This window comes from Poecilia formosa, unplaced genomic scaffold, assembly GCF_000485575.1.
Source record: "Poecilia formosa unplaced genomic scaffold, Poecilia_formosa-5.1.2 Scaffold80, whole genome shotgun sequence".
Classification (NCBI taxonomy): Eukaryota; Metazoa; Chordata; class Actinopteri; order Cyprinodontiformes; family Poeciliidae; genus Poecilia; species Poecilia formosa.
In genome coordinates, this window is record NW_006800019.1 from 167,947 (window position 1) to 183,949 (window position 16,003).

The 16,003-nt window shown below is 37.9% G+C and overlaps 3 protein-coding genes across 8 annotated transcripts; all 3 read left to right on the forward strand.

Annotated features, from left to right (window-relative positions):
* Positions 1-830: 830 nt before the first annotated feature.
* Positions 831-10,096, forward strand: csad (cysteine sulfinic acid decarboxylase). Of its 4 annotated transcripts, none has more exons than XM_016673616.1 (14): positions 831-939; positions 4,969-5,114; positions 5,207-5,333; positions 5,424-5,514; positions 6,096-6,318; positions 6,622-6,701; positions 6,934-6,988; positions 8,087-8,203; positions 8,317-8,381; positions 8,536-8,617; positions 8,711-8,910; positions 9,467-9,518; positions 9,603-9,692; positions 9,867-10,096. In XM_016673616.1, exons 2-14 carry the CDS (start codon positions 4,986-4,988, stop codon positions 10,038-10,040), a joined length of 1,485 nt encoding a protein of 494 aa, XP_016529102.1. In that variant the 5' UTR covers positions 831-939; positions 4,969-4,985; the 3' UTR covers positions 10,041-10,096. The 4 variants fall into 4 exon arrangements, with proteins under 4 accessions (XP_016529102.1, XP_007556595.1, XP_007556596.1 ...); XM_007556533.2 differs by having other exon boundaries at positions 860-945; XM_007556534.2 differs by having other exon boundaries at positions 867-945; positions 4,972-5,114.
* LOC103141090 (uncharacterized) lies at positions 882-3,403 on the forward strand. 2 transcript variants are annotated; one of them, XM_016673617.1, is made up of 4 exons: positions 882-940; positions 2,475-2,794; positions 2,881-2,934; positions 3,024-3,403. In XM_016673617.1, exons 2-4 carry the CDS (start codon positions 2,479-2,481, stop codon positions 3,302-3,304), a joined length of 651 nt encoding a protein of 216 aa, XP_016529103.1. In that variant the 5' UTR covers positions 882-940; positions 2,475-2,478; the 3' UTR covers positions 3,305-3,403. The 2 variants fall into 2 exon arrangements, with proteins under 2 accessions (XP_016529103.1, XP_007556593.1); XM_007556531.2 differs by lacking the exon at positions 882-940 and having other exon boundaries at positions 945-2,794.
* A 293-nt stretch (positions 10,097-10,389) lies between the features above and the next one.
* znf740b (zinc finger protein 740b) lies at positions 10,390-15,732 on the forward strand. 2 transcript variants are annotated; one of them, XM_007556535.2, is made up of 6 exons: positions 10,390-10,509; positions 12,194-12,353; positions 12,520-12,753; positions 13,556-13,814; positions 13,954-14,072; positions 14,191-15,732. In XM_007556535.2, the coding sequence occupies exons 2-6, from the start codon at positions 12,309-12,311 to the stop codon at positions 14,338-14,340; spliced, it is 807 nt and encodes a 268-aa protein (XP_007556597.1). In that variant the 5' UTR covers positions 10,390-10,509; positions 12,194-12,308; the 3' UTR covers positions 14,341-15,732. The 2 variants fall into 2 exon arrangements, with proteins under 2 accessions (XP_007556597.1, XP_007556599.1); XM_007556537.2 differs by lacking the exon at positions 12,194-12,353 and having other exon boundaries at positions 10,391-10,509.
* Positions 15,733-16,003: the final 271 nt, after the last annotated feature.

The window sequence follows — 16,003 nt, forward strand, 5'->3', positions numbered from 1 at the left end:
AATGACATTCAAGCATTCAAACAAGTCATAGGCACATGGATAGCTGGATTTGTTAAAAAAAAAGGTATTAAAAATCACTAAAGAGAAAATACCTCAACTAAAAACCTAACATTTCTGTTTACTTTTATATCCAGCAGTCACTTAGCATTTCCTTAAAAAAAAATGCTGTAAATTGTACAAGTCAGCACATCCAGAACTGACACAATGTGCTAGCAGCTATTTTGAGTTTTAGCGTGAATTCTATAACTTATTTTTAATGTACACATAAATTTAACTTTGTTGTTTTTGACCACATTTTACTCATCATTCTTCATTTAACGATATTTATTTTTTTATATTTGTTTTTTATGTGGATGTTGTGTTTGTGGTCCAAGAGTTCAAGAGAGCACTTCCATGCAGGGTACCTGCAATGGGTAATTTTTCCCACCAGGTGGCAGCAAACACCTGCAAAACTATCAGTCTGTTTGACGGAGACAAAGAGTATAGTGATATTGAGTCAAAAAAACATATTTTTTTTCAGGGAGAAAAAAGAGGAGGCTACAAATTAGAATTGTGGTTTGGACAGAACTGTAAGCCAATTCACAGAACTCCGAGTGTGGTCAATCACAGGAGACGTGCACTTAGAGGATGTATAAGATATCACAGAGAAACAGATATTTTTCAAAGTTTCATGAACAAACTTTTTTTTTCGACCATATTTGAAGTACGGTGTTTTATAAGTACTTTTAAAAAACAACAACAACAAAAAAAAAAAACATAACTTTTCAGTAGAATAAAAGATTTCCATGCTGGTTCACATTCTAATTCAGAAGGTGGCGGTAATGTTCACTTTCAGCTGTTTGCCAACCGCCTGTGAGATCAAAGAAGAAGACGAAGAAGGGGGAAAAAAGAGAGCGAAAAGTTAGGTCCTAATATCCCTCCACTTTGGCAGAAGCTGTTGTTGAGGTAAATAATAGGAAGATGTTTAGATAAGCGTTGTTTGTTGCTTATTGTCATGATTCCTGTTGGAGAGACAAATGGCTCAGCGCATGTTATGCATATAAAACATTCCTAAAGCCCGAAGCTTTCACTTTCTGTTTCAGATTCTGTGCATGAGAGAAGTGGCCACTCCGCTATTACCTTTGATTTTGTTTAAAACCCTTGTAACGTTCTGACGTGTTAAGTCAATGAAGAATATATTAAACAGTTTGTGGTTTGTGATTCGTTTATTACATTTGTGAAAACTCACCAACCGGGGGGTTTAATAAAGCTGTTTTGTTGCTCCTTTGCTTTTGACCACATTTCGGGGGGTATTCCATTCAAACTTGGATTGTAATATTTCACATTGACAGATTCTATAAAACACAGTTAGCAATATGTGAAACTGCTGTTGAATTTATTATATTACAACAAAAAAACAGCTTGAAAACTATTATCACCTGTGTAGTTCAGACCTGGATAGAGTTATTCTACACTAGGGTTGTACAAAGTGCGGTTAGTGGGCCTTTTGTGGCCTTTGGGATAAATTTGTGTGGCCCCTTGGCTGCAACTCAAGAATGGTACAGATTTGGCCCTGCGGTAAGCTAATAATTTACACTCTTTGGATTTTTTAAAATGATTTTTTTCAGATATAAATCTTCAATTAAAAATGTTGTTACAACACAGTAGTTTCCTTTGTATTATTTGTGTGAGGTTCTTCTTTTTATTTATTTTTTATTTTAATGTAGTAAGTAGGACCAAAAAAACATCTGGCATCTTTTTACTCGACAGCAGACAGAGGCACAGCCATTCGTTGAACTTCTTCATCAAGGATAAAAAAACAAAACAGTTTTAATTAAAAATAATCTATTAATTTTTGGTACTGAGGAGGTGTTGATCCAGAAGTGAGCATCAAGAAAAAGGTAAAGATCTTTTCAGGTCTCATTACATTGGAAAATAGTGCAATGCAGTAATTAAAGTGGGCTGTAAAATCTACACAGCATGTGTAGAAAAATCAATCAAGATTTGAGTGATGACATATTTATTTGGGTTTTCACAAATTAAAGGTTTTACAAATCACAAACTAAACTTTAATCCATCATCTAATCAAAAGCTAATCGGTGCTGCAAATGCATCAGCTGTTCAACACAAAACGCGGTGTTCTGTTGGAGAGATTGCATGTTTAGTACATTTGGTGTTGTTCAAGGTTGTACATGTGGGATAAACTCATAAGTAATCCTATAGCTCATTTTTTACAAACTCTTGAAGCTTTTATAGTTTCTAGTTAAACAAACAGTAACTTTGCCAGTTTGGATCTCATTTTGCAGCATTTGCTCCACAAATCTATCCTGAGTCAAGTTTTAGTCAGTATTTCCAATCCCCTAAACATTTTTAAACATTTTCACTACACCTGCGTAAACCCCAGGTGTTTATGCAGGTGTAAACTGTAAAACTGACGTTTTGTTAATAATCTTATCTCATTGCATGCCTTCCATTATTTACCCACTGGATCGATCAGCCATGGCTGAAGAAGCTGCAGATGTAGTTCATCTGCTTAAAGGCCAGAAGGCGACGCTGATAGAGATTCTCAGAGCGGACGCGGATTTTGTTGTGCAGCATGCACATTCCCGCTATCTGGTGTCAGATCAGGGCTACGAGAAGATTCAGTCGTGTCGAGTTCCTAGTGAAAAGGTGCAAGAGCTTTTGGATCATGTCATCTGGAGAGGGCCCGAAGCAGCGCAAGGAATGTTGGACCTGCTGAAGGAAAAAGAGATCCAGGAGACATTTCCCAAGCTCGATTTTGTTAAAGATCTGCGTGTGAAAACACCGTTATCAGGTACAAAGAAAAAGCTGCGTTTTCAAGAGTCTTATCAGTAAATGTTTGTAAGATGCCAAATATGAGCATATCTTTTCATTTACAAGTTGAAGAATCTGAATTACAAGGTCCCACGCCAGCTAAAAAGGCCCTCCGCAAAGGTGAGTCCCTCTTCCAGTGAAATGTTTTCCCTCTAAAAGTCAAACCATCTTTCGCGACATCTGCTGCTCTGCTGGTTATTGTTTCACAGGCTGTGGCAGGGTGACAGAGAAGCAGCTGATGATTGTGGCTAAGGGCCTTGGCAGTAATTGGAGGCAAATCGGCATACAGGGTCTGGGCATCAAGAATGTGAAATTGGAGCAGATTGAAGAGGAGAAAAGAACCTACGTGGAGCGAGTCTTTGCCATGCTCATCTACTGGAGAAATCAGAAGAAGGAAAAAGCCACAGCCGCTAACCTGCACTCCCTCCTCAGTCAGGAAGATTTAGAAGTTCCTCCTGAGAGCATCGAATGTCTACTGGAGACTGACTGAGGTCTTCCCTCAGAGAGCCTGAGCACTTTTAAAGAAAATGTAGGTTTTTTTTCCCAGGGATGAGTGGCTTTCTTACCACAAAAAACAAAAGAATAGACTTTTATGTAAAGATTTTATACTTTTTAATACTTTTGTATTACATTTCTTTTTGTTTCTGTTTTTTTTTTTTTTCACACTTTAATGTCTCATATCAGACAAAGATGACCTTAAGTTCAAAATGTAGTTTTCTGTTTTTTTTTTTTTTTTTTCATGATTTAAAATCATGATTTAATAAATCTATAGTCTCTCCGTAATTCACTTATTCTCAGAAAATCACTGATTGTTCTTCACAAGTTATGTTAAATTTATCTAGCAAGGAAAATATGTTAAAAGATTCTCTTGAAATATATTTTCAAGAGATTATTCGGTGAGATAAAAAAAAAAAAAATTCTCAAAAATATAATGATGTTACACCACAAATCTGGAACAAACTTCCAGAAAACTGTAAAACAGCTGAAACACTGAGTGCCTTTAAATCTCGACTAATAACCCAGCTGGTTAGAGCTGTATTTGAAACGTTAGCAATTACCAATATCATGATGGCACTTGACTTAATGTAATGTTCTGATTGTTGATTCTATGTTACATGACTTTGTGTTGTTGTGTTTGTTATGATGTAAAGTACTTTGAAATGCCTTCCTGCTGAAATGTGCTATACAAATAAAATTTGACACCATTATAGTTTCGACTGTCTACGTACCTACTGGCTGTTTATGACTGATGACTTTAAGAAAGTCTGTTTTATCAGAAGTTAAATGGAACAGATTTTGACTGGAACTCTGATTTGGTAGGAAGAGGCAAACATTGAGCTTTTCTGCCAAATAAAGTCCAGCTGCATAAGTAAAGAAATTCACCCGATGCCCACTGTGGTAAGCACAGTGGAGGATCTGTGATGTTATGGGCCGACTTCTTTCCCTCCAAAATTTTATGGCTCATCGAAATATCAGGAAAACTACACATTGATGTGGACTCTACCAGTACAGAAAAGCTGTGGTGGAAGCTCAAAATAAGACCTCAAATGGCTTTGTAAAGAGAAAGAAGAAAATATGCTTCAATTGTGTGTTATGTAACAGAGTACTAGTGATTTTGAAAAAAAAAAAATATATATATATATAATTGTTCTCACAATAATTATTAATTAATTTATTTGAAGACATCTTTCCCGGGACTGCCAATAAGCAGCCACAGCATTTCTCAATCTTAAACTTTCATTAATTCCAGATCCATAAGTGGAATTCAATTGACTTTCTTTTCATTCAGAACATGAACAAAGTTAAAAAAGAAAAAAAAAAAACATAATTTCTAATCTGAAATGTTATCTGACAGTTCAATCATATTTTGTTGCGAACTGAAGAGAATCAATTAAAACAAATAAATTAAAATATACTTATTTGTGTGACAGACATGTAATAAGTCACTACACTCTGCTGTTCGCCCCTCTCTCCGGACTATTCTCAGACATCATTAATTAACTTTCGCTATGGGTCAAAGGTTGAGTCCCTCCTACGTTGTTCTCACCTTTGGTTTGTTGAATGTTTCTGCTCTCTTTCTCTTAGTGCAATCTATAACAGTTGCAGAGGTTTGGCAGCTCTTTCAATAATTCTTCCTTTGTAAACTTCTAACAGCAGCAGACCGATAGATAATGGAACCAACCACTGGCGACCTGACCGATCCTCTGATCAACCACGCAGACGGACAACTCTTCCTTCACGAAGCCTTCAAAATTATTGTGGAGGAAGTGCTCTGCAAAGGCACGGATGTCAAAGAGAAGGTCTCTGAAGATTAAAGCGCCAGAAATACAAACTGTCGGATTACAACTGGTTTTCTGAACTAACAGCCACAATCTGTGTACGCCTGGTGCAGGTGTGTGAATGGAGGGAGCCGGAGGAGCTGGCCCGGCTGCTGGATCTGGAGCTGAGAGAGAAGGGAGAGCCGCAGGAAAACCTCCTGCAGAGAGTAAGAGATGTTGCCAAGTACAGCATTAAGACAAGTAAGACCTGGCAGAGATGATCAAAAGTATTAATCATATTTTATTTATTTTTTTGTTGATTCTGATGGGAGTGTTTCATAATATTTTCAGGTCACCCACGTTTCTTCAATCAGCAGTTTGCTGGCGTTGACTATCACTCTTTGGCTGGACGTTTCCTCTCCGAGGCTCTCAACACTAATCTGTAAGAGACAAAGAATACAGCTAAGTCTAAAGTTTGTCACAGCCATAGGAGATGTGATTTTTTTTTATTTATTTCCCACTGGTGGTACTGTTAACTTTTTGGGATGGCAAAGTCAGTCTTGACTTGATTATGTGGGAGGGACTAAAGATTAGGGTTATGACATGAGTCCTTCCAGCCTCAAATACTTGAGAATATTCTTTCGGTTTAAGCTGATTGATCTTCTTTAAATAGCTGATCAAAAGTGCATTTGTTTTTTTTTTTTGTTTGTTTGTTTTTTTTTACACTATTTTGCAAAACTTTACATGTATCCTGATTTATTTTACATTTTGTCAAATTGCACAACCAATTTCAGTGCAAATCTTTTAAATTTTACGTCATAGACCAGCACATAGTAGTATATACTGTGAAATGGGGGGGTGGGGAGGGACATAGTTTAATATTTTTCTTTAATAAACAAAAATCTGAAAAGTGTGGTAATGCATGCAGTACATATTCTACCCTTTTTAATATGAAAACTCTCAATAATAAAAACTCTCACAATAAAAACAAAAGCGATCAGACACTTTGTATGTGATTTATAGCTTCACGTATGAAGTGGCACCAGTCTTTGTGCTGATGGAGGCTGAGGTGCTCAGAGGGCTTCGTGCGCTGGTGGGCTGGACGGAAGGAGACGGGCTTTTCTGCCCTGGAGGATCCACCTCCAACATGTACGCCATGAACCTTGCACGCTACAGACTCTACCCAGAGGTCAAAAGCCAGGGCCTGCGGAGTCTCCCGCAACTCACTGTCTTTACATCCCCTGAGGTACGAAGGGCTTTTCAGCACTGCATACCTGAGAGAATGAAGTGATGTTCAGAATGCATAAGGCGGGCTAAAAGTTAGGAAGCACAAAGTTTGTTTTTCTATTTATATATAACTTGGAAACTCTGATTTGTTTTTTACTTCTTTGCTGAAGTTGTAGCTCTTGCAAAGCTTCTCTATCCTAAAACCAGTCAGGGCATGGCAAAATCCATTGGAACTATTGATTTTTGAGAAAGGCATTATAAACAGAAACTTAAACTTGATTTTACCTAGTTAATGATATTTTTGTGTATTTTTTTTTTCTAGAGCCATTACTCTGTGAAAAAGGGGGCTGCATTTATGGGTTTTGGGATGGACAATGTCATCTTGGTAAAAGTGGATGATGGGTAATTGTTCTTTCATTCTTACTCATTTATTTTCAAAAATGCCAGACATATGTATGTTCATGGTGTCAGTGGAGCTCATTTTACATCTACTTCCTGTGATAATCAGAGAGATTATTCAAACGAATAAATTCCCTCTCACTTTTATGGTACATTCATTATAGACCTGAGCAATTAAAATTAAATTGTTAGCCTATGACTTTGCTTTGCTCATTAATGTGTTTATACTTACTAGAGGTCGCATGATCCCAGAAGACCTGGATGAAAAAATAGAGCTTTCAAAATCTCAGGTAAATGTTCTCTAGTTCAGTTTATGTTTAGAAACGTAAGATAAAAGGATTGCTGTATAATCTACTGTAACCTTGACCGTCTTAGATAATGTACGTTGCGCAATATTTGCCACCCTGTAACTTTTTCACCTCATGACATAATAGAAATCACATCCTTCATTGTATTTTATTGAGATGTTTATTGATGAACCAACACAAATTCCTTGCGTAACTGGGAAGTAAAAGGAAAATAAGTTATTTCCAAATAGGATTCTTGAAAAAGTGATGTGATGTTTTAATCAACAACACAGTCAATACTTTGTAGAAGCACCATTCGCTGCATTTGGTTTCAGTTTTGGGTTATCGCTGTCAGCTTAGAGACTGACATTTTTGCCCATTCTCTTCCAAAATAAGTCAACCTCAGTCAGATTGGATAGAAACTGTCTGTGAACAGCAATATCCAGGCTTGGCCACAGATTCTTACTTTGATTTAGGTTTGTACTTTAGCTGGTTCATTGTAACACATAAACACACTTTTATTGTAGCTCAGGTTGTATGTTTTATAATTGTTGTCCTGAATGCAGATGTCCACTCCAGTCTAAAGCTCATCGACTTTAGACTGGAGTTCTTAATGGTTCCATGATCACCCTGCTCCATCTCTCTTACCATCAACTCTGACCAATTTATCTGTCCCTGCTGATGAAAGGCATGAAGCTGCCACAATCATGTTTCCTGGTTGGGATGGTGTAAATTCACGACTTTCTCCCTTTACCTGTCTGCTGTGGTCCTTGGACTTCATGTTGAAGCTTGTTCACTATTGTTATCTAACAAATACCTTAAGCCTTCACAGAACAGCTGGAATTTTATTGAATTACACACATGTGGACTACTTGTAATCTAATTTCTAGTATGTAATTAGACTAACTCCTAAAGGCACTAAAGTTTCATTTAACCCTGGATCTGTACTGTTTCTTCCCACTTCATGATGTTACACTTAATGTTGGTCTGTCCCCTAAAATCCTAATCAAATAAATTGAAGTTTGAAGTCAAAGTGTCAAAATGTCCACCAGGTAATAATACTTTTGCAAGATATAATGAGTTAATGTTTTCTTCTGTTAGGGCGCAGTACCATTCCTTGTGAGCTGCACATCGGGCACTACGGTACAGGGGGCCTTTGATCCGCTGGATCTCATCGCTGATGTTTGTGACAAACACAAGCTGTGGCTGCATGTTGACGTGAGTCCTCCAGTGAGATAATACTTTATGTCAAAGCTTTCTGATTTTGCTGTATTTGTTTAAATCATGGGGGGCGTGGGGGCGTTTTGTTGTTGTTTAATCGCTTGTCTCAGGCTGCCTGGGGAGGAAGCGTGCTGTTTTCCAAGAAACACAGTCATCTGATGAAAGGAGTTCACAGGTATTAATTTAGTTTTAAAAAGTATTGCTTTTCTAAATTAAAGTAGGTATTTTGATTTGCGTATTTGCAGCGCAACAGAGGTTTCAGTCACGTCGTCAGCAGGTTTGCTACGTGTACAGTGTTTGTTAATGTGTTGGCACCTGTGTACCTGCAGGGCAAACTCAGTAGCCTGGAATCCACACAAGATGCTGGTCGCTGGCCTGCAATGTTCTGTCCTGCTGCTTAAAGATACAACAGTTGGGTTTTGTTCTGCATGATATATTCATACTAAACATTTTACTTAACATTGTTTTTTTTCTTTTTATCATAAACAAATGTTGTTTCTGCAGGACTTACTGAAGAAGTGCCACTGTGCAAACGCAACATATCTGTTCCAGCAAGACAAATTTTATGATGTGAATCTGGACATTGGGGATAAGTCTGTGCAGTGCAGCCGCAAGGTGGACTGTCTGAAGCTGTGGCTGATGTGGAAAGCAGTCGGCTCAGCTGGGCTGGAACAGCGTGTAGACAAAGCTTTTCTCCATGCAAGGTAAGAAACAAAAAAAACATTGTGAAACATTTTATTTTTCTGAATAGCCTGCAGGTGCAGTAATGCTTGTGGGGGGGCTTACTGTATATCTGGTTTTATTTATGTTCCTTTCTTTTTTTTTTGTTAAAGCTGTCAAAGCTAATAATGCATGAATACACTCTGCCTTAAAATAGTTAAAAATGTCACTAAAACAAGCTAATGTTTAAACAGTTTAAACATGTTCCACCTCTCTCTATCTGAAAACCTGAACCCTGGCATGTACAACCTAAAAATAGGTGGACCAAGATTTAGTACATCTGTATTTATTCTTTAAATAGCTAAGTTACTGCCATGCATACTTAATTTTAGTTAAATAGGTTCACAGTTTAAGTGTTTTAGCTTTTCCAAAGATTTAGAAAATACGTCAGGCTATAATTATTACATTCCAAAACAAATGTTTCTTCTTGCTTACATTTGCTTAAATAAGTTAGTGGTAAGTCAAGAAAATGAATTAAAAAATAATTTAAAAGTTTTTCACTGTTTTTTGTTTTTGTTTTGTTTGTTTTTTATTTTGCAGGTATGTGGTGGATCAAATGAAGAAAAGAGAGGGGTTCCAACTTTTGGGGGATGTAAGTTCACATCTAAATCCAGCAAAATATTATTTTTCAACAAAATGTTTTTACCATATATTGAAACTTTACTCCTGTGGACAGCCGCAGTTTGTGAATGTGTGCTTCTGGTTCATCCCGCCAAGTCTGAGAGGAAAGGAAAAAAATGCAGACTACCAGAACAAGCTGGCTAAGGTGCGTTTCTGTTTCAGTGGGTGGTTGAAGAATAATGTGTCAGGCTTTCAGCTGTCAAATTACAGTTTTTCCAAATGTATTATGTAAGTATTAATGTAAAAAATATTCTTAGCTTATTTTATAGTTCCCCAATGTGTCTTATTTATCTCTTTGACATTTGGGTTTTGTTTATAGGTGGCTCCAGTAATCAAGGAACGTATGATGAAACAAGGCACCATGATGGTCGGCTACCAACCTCTTGGAGACAGGGTCAACTTTTTCCGCATAACCATATTGTCACCACTGGTTTCCCAAAAAGACATGGACTTCTTCCTTGATGAAATTGAAAGACTGGGAAATGATTTGTGACAAAAATAATTATCACAAATTGTGGAAAAACATTAAACATCCTTAATCATCACTTACTAAGCTTACTGTACTACTGTACACAATAAATAAATAAATAAATAGATATCACCTTTACCCACAATTTGTATTTATCTTTATTTTGTATATTTTTAGTTTGCCTACTTCGCTTTTATTGCTTGTCTATTATAATTTACTTCTGGAAAAATCCTGTGAAATGTAATTTAACACATTTATAAACATCCGTAATTGAAATTTTATAAGAATAACTATAGGAATACGTGGTCACGTAATTTTCTGCGATCCCAAACCAAAGACGGGTTAAGTGGTCACGTGCTCCTCCATATGACCAATCACAGCTCTCTCCGGGGAGCACTTCCGGTGATAGTATTTCCTGTCAGTGTTTGTAAACTGAGAAAAAATTGGAACCACGACAACAAATAATAATCCCCAAAGCCTTACAAATCGAAAGGTAAGTGTCTTGCTGAGCAGCAGTTTCCATTCGCTGCTCTCTAAGCTCCGTGTAACGTTTCGCTCGGCTGTCTCTGGCTGCTGTAGCCGATGAGGGAGGCTTTGAGCCCGCCCTGCCAGCCTCTGCCTGCTGCCTGGCTGTTGTTGTCTGTGTCGGGGGGTGGGGGTCCAGTGTAGCTACCCTAGAGTTGTTCCTAAACCTTTATTGTTGCAGAGCTGCAGGATCAGTGTGTTCTATATTGCTGTGGTTCGAGTAGACTCATGCAGATTGTGTTATCAACGATTTTATTTTATTTTATTTTTTTTTCTATTAATGCGCCGTCTCATTCTTTGCTCGCCGAGGAATCGTGATTTTATAACACGAGAAAACTGCATGCATCTCTTGGCAAATAATTTGACATTTAAACATGTAATTGTCGGAAGCAAGAATTTCACTCTGAATTCATAGATGATTATTCAATAAACGATAAGCGAAGCTCGGTTGAATGTTTTTCTCTTTTTTTCAACCTGGTTACAAGATTCAGTATGCAATAACCTGCTAAAGTACACATAAGCCTTTAAGCAGCTGCAGATTGGTTGAGAAGTCGGTCTCTACTAGGTATGAAAAGCTGGTGAATTTATGATGCCACAAAAGACTCGCAGCAAAAGATTATTCACACACGTAAAAATAATTTATTCTTCAAAATTTTGAGCTGCTTCATGTTGGCGTTTTGAATAAAAACGCAATTAACTTTGAGACTATAAGATGTCACAAAGTTCATTGTGACATCTTGATTCACCTGAAAAACATCATAAACCTTATGAGGTTTTTTTTTGTCAGCGTTTTAAATTTGTATTAGTCGTTTGTAACTGTTTTCACATGAAAATGTTTGTTTTAAAACAGTTGTTTTTACCCGTTCTGAGAATAGTTTTTTTTTTTGTGTGTGTTTTTTTGTTTTTGTTTTGTTTTTATAAAATACACCACCATAATCATTTAACCATTCATGCTGATGGCTCTCCTGCCAGTTCCCATAAACTGGTGTCTGACTGTTCTAACAGTATGAAGCTGCACTCTGCTTCATACTCTGCTTCCTGATTTAGTTTATAAAAAGAGCCTGCATATAAGTGCCTATGTGTTTGTGAAGATTCTCCATCATCCAAGTAACTCTAATCCCCTGCATTTAAATAAAACTGCAGGAAAAACGGTGACATTTAATTACTTGGGATGCTATCTGGTCTTCTGTGTATGTTTGTGTTCCTCAATGTTTGAGGAAATTTTCTTGTTTGTTACCTTGACAAATGGGATTAGAAAATAAGCTTCAGAGATCACTATCTCAACTTTTTCATTTTTAATTAAACTACAACCAGCTGTTTAGCTAGAATTTCATTCATTTTCAGCATATTCCATCAAAGTGTAATATTGAGAGCAGATAAAGAGATAAAACAATGATTTTGATTAGATTTTTTATTTTATGTTTTGCATTGTCATGCTTGCTACACATCTAAGTTACAGAACAAGTCTGATTCATTTTGTGTTTTATTTTCTTAATTTTTCTTTGGATTTAATTTTCTTACTGTTTTGTTTCATCTATGTGAACTTTAGATGTGCACCAAACATTTAAGGTTGCTTTACCCAGTAAGAAGCTCTCAGTAAAGTTTGATCTCAGTACTTGGTTGCATATCCATCCATGTGCCTTTATTTTCAGGCTTTGGCCCCTGATGATTTGGGGGGGACTGTGGTCTCTCCTGTCACCCCCTCATCCTGAGTGAAGCCCACCCCCCCTCTATCCCCTCAAACACACACGCATTCAAACCACGGCGATGACACACCATTCCAACAATTCAGTTCGAGACCATATGAAATGGGTCAGTGGAAGTCTCTTCATCTTCAAAAATCACCATCACGATTGCATTGTTGTGTCACTCCCTAATTCTAACCCCCCCACCTCCAGCTTCCAAGTCTCCGTGAGGAGTCCTCCAACCTCGCCACCCAAATTGGAACGCTCTGATGTGTTGCTGTTTGTGTTGCCAGGCTGGGTTGCTGGGCTGTGAGGCGGTGTTGTCCAGCATGGCCCTGATGCAAGCCAACAACATCCCAAGCCAGAAGAAGATGATGTCCTCTTCAGGTCATGGCCACAGGTCCAGTGCTGAGGACCACCAGACACACTCGCAGCACACCCTCAACCATCATGGGCACCAAGTTCACCACGGACAAGGCCATCACAGTCACATGGGCCATGCTTCAGATGGGAGCCTTCCACCGCTGGTGAGAGAAACACAGACCACTCTCTCCGTGTTTAGAAGTTTGCATATCTACCTTTTTGCTGCTGCTTCTTCTGATTCTGTGCAAAACAAATTAGGCAATGGAAATGTAAATCGTTAAAAGAATGCTATAATGTTGAGACATACTGTGAAAAAATATTAACCGCCTTCTTTGGCGTTTGCTTCTTTTTTTTTTTTTTTGTTACGCTGAAGATTTTTCGATTAATCAGAAAAAAATTGTACTTTGTTTAATTTAAGCAGAAAACAAATTTTATTTAACTGCTAATTTCAAACATTAAATAAAAAAGCTATCCAAACCATCCTGACCCTGTAGGTCATGTCACATCATCTCATTTAAGTTTCGACTTTTTACAGTGCCACTCCAAAACGTCATCTAGATCCATGTTCATGCATAATGTGCTACTTTTTAAAATCTTTTAGCTTACTTCATGTTGTCAGATAGGTTCTATTTCAGTGATTTCCTGATTGCACAAGTCAGATGGCAATAAGGCCTGGGTGTGTCTGCTTGTAAAGTGGAACCAAGAAAATGTGACAAGTTAATTCCTGGCTAAACAAAGGGAGCATGTATATTTTATGTAGGACCATGTTGGTTAAAAACATTTTTCCCTTGATAAATGAAATTATTATTTAATTTCTGGAGTTAACATGAACTGTTTTACTGCACTTTTTTCCATCATTTGTCTCCACTTTAGCATCCAGCCAGTACAAGCCTTATTCTTGCCTTTATCCCAAATGTATTCTTCCACTATATCCAATATCTGTTATGTTTTTTTCTGTCTTAAAAGCTAATCCGGAAAGATGGGGAATATCATACGTCGAGGATTATCGATGGGAAGGACGTCCAGATGAACCAGAATTTGCAGCCCAAGAAGAAACACAAAAAGTCGTCCCACAAGGTAAAAGAGAAAGTGGAGGTGTTGATTCCGCACATGGATATGGACGACGACAGTTCCTTAAGAGTTCAGAAGAACTTCATCTGCGATCACTGCTACGGGGCTTTCCGGAGCAGCTACCACCTGAAGCGTCATATTCTCACACATACAGGTGAGCACCTGAAAGCAGAGTTCAGGAAAATAAAATGTGAAACTTGCAACATAAATGAATGTGTGTAACTTGAATAGGTCAGAACACAGGACGTTCTTGGGCATTCTGACAAATTGCTCACGCCTCTGATTGTTTCTAGGGGAAAAGCCATATGCTTGTGATGCATGTGATATGCGGTTCATTCAGCGGTACCACCTGGACAGACACAAGAGGGTGCACAGTGGAGAGAAGCCGTACCAGTGTGATCGATGCCATCAGGTGCGTCTGTAATAGTTTCCATTACAGTGATTTTTAATATGCTCTAGAGTCCAAATCCTGCAGATCCCATTGGCTTCTGCATTTTCTTGAACCAGCAACTTTGTTTGGCTTTCTGCAGAACTTTTCACGGACTGACAGGCTGCTAAGACACCGGCGGCTGTGTACAGCTGGCATGAGCAAAGAGGAAAACCAGTACTCCCAGGATGCATCTGCCCATACAGCTTCCTGGAGTCCCCTTCATCCCTCCAGCAACCGTCTGACTGTTTGACCCTCAGCTTCCTAACACCTGCCTGCAGCTTCACGACATCACTCATGGGAGTTTTACTCTGAAAGTAACCTTAGCTAAAGACAGCCAAACTATAGTTTGCTCTCAACACCTCATTGTAGTTGAGTTCTCATACATGAGCAAAAGCAAATGGACTGATTTGAACATGAGGTTATGGCAATAAGTAAAATGAAAAAGACACCGCTAGGTACTCTCAATTTCTGAGTCTCTACCTTTTAAATCTCCTTCCGACTTGCAGCTCATCCCACTGCACAGGAACGTGTTACTGAGAAAGACATGCAAAACCACACCGCATTTAAGTATATTTTAGCGCAAAATCTTTAGATATCCATCACAAAAGCACTACAGTTAAAATAAAGCTCACAGCAAATTTCTGAGGTGTTCATCAAAACTAATTACTTAAATCAACTCGTTTAGCTAAAAGAGGGACATCCAAGACAGTTTGTTATTTTAATGCACACTGGAAATTAATTTTTTCACCCAATTAAACAAGAGCTGCACCATTAATTACAAGCATACCCTGTTGTAGTGTCAGTGTGTGCAATATTATTATTGCATATGATTGGAATTCAATATACATTCTTCCAACGTTTTATGAATTTGTGCTTTGTGTCCCAATGTAATATTCACCCTTGTGGATAGAGTCTCACTGCATTTGGTTTCCAAGCCTGACTGAAGGCACCTTTCGACTCTGTGTTCATGAGTGTTTATTTTATTTTGTTTTGTTTTATTTTTTACTTGAACAGAAACACCTTTGAAACTTTCCACCAACCTAGGCCCTCTGTGGTGTATATTTTCTCTGGAGAGTCTAAAACCAGCCCACGTCTCCCCTGATGTTGATCGGCTCCTCCAAAAACCGCAAAACGACAAACGCATTAATTGCAACTGATATTGCCACCAATAACATGTTCGCTACTACCCTAAACCAGCTTCTTAATTTTCTTATCCCCCATCTGGAACACAGCTGCACAATCACGGCTGTGTAAAAATAATTCACCTGAAAAACACTAACATCTAATTGATCTTTTTATTAGACGAGTTGGAGCGCCTATTGCCAAACATTAAAAACAGACTTTGTTTTTTACAGTGGTTTTTGTCGCACCATTGTAGCAATTAGGCGACTCACAAGTTTTAACGGGAACCAGATGTTTAGGCACCTGTGGTTAGCAGCAGTCATGAGTAACTGGATGGAATATGTTAGAACATTTTTTTGCTAAATCTTTTTAGTTTCTCCTAAGTGCTTCCATAAAATAAATGTAAATCCATTGTGTTTACTGTCTCTGTTAGAAGACACTGCTGTCTTCTTGTTCCTGTTTGTTAACCAGAGGCTCATGTGACTTCAACAGACATTTACCCTTAATAAAGGTACTTAGCTTAGCCAGATGGACATTTTTTAGTGTTCAGAATAGAATCAAACAGGTGCTGGTCATATGGATTATTTAAGTATAGATTATTTTCTCAGTTAGATCCTGCTTATGATCTTAGTGCAGATCAATTTAAGGCATGAATTCATCCATGGATTTGAAATTATGACCTCTGCCTGACTGAATTTTTACTTGATTACAGCGTCGTTTCTTTTTATGGTCCCTTTAACTTTAAGCATCTTCAGTGAAGATGGATCATTTTTGGCAAATAACTCCTTCAG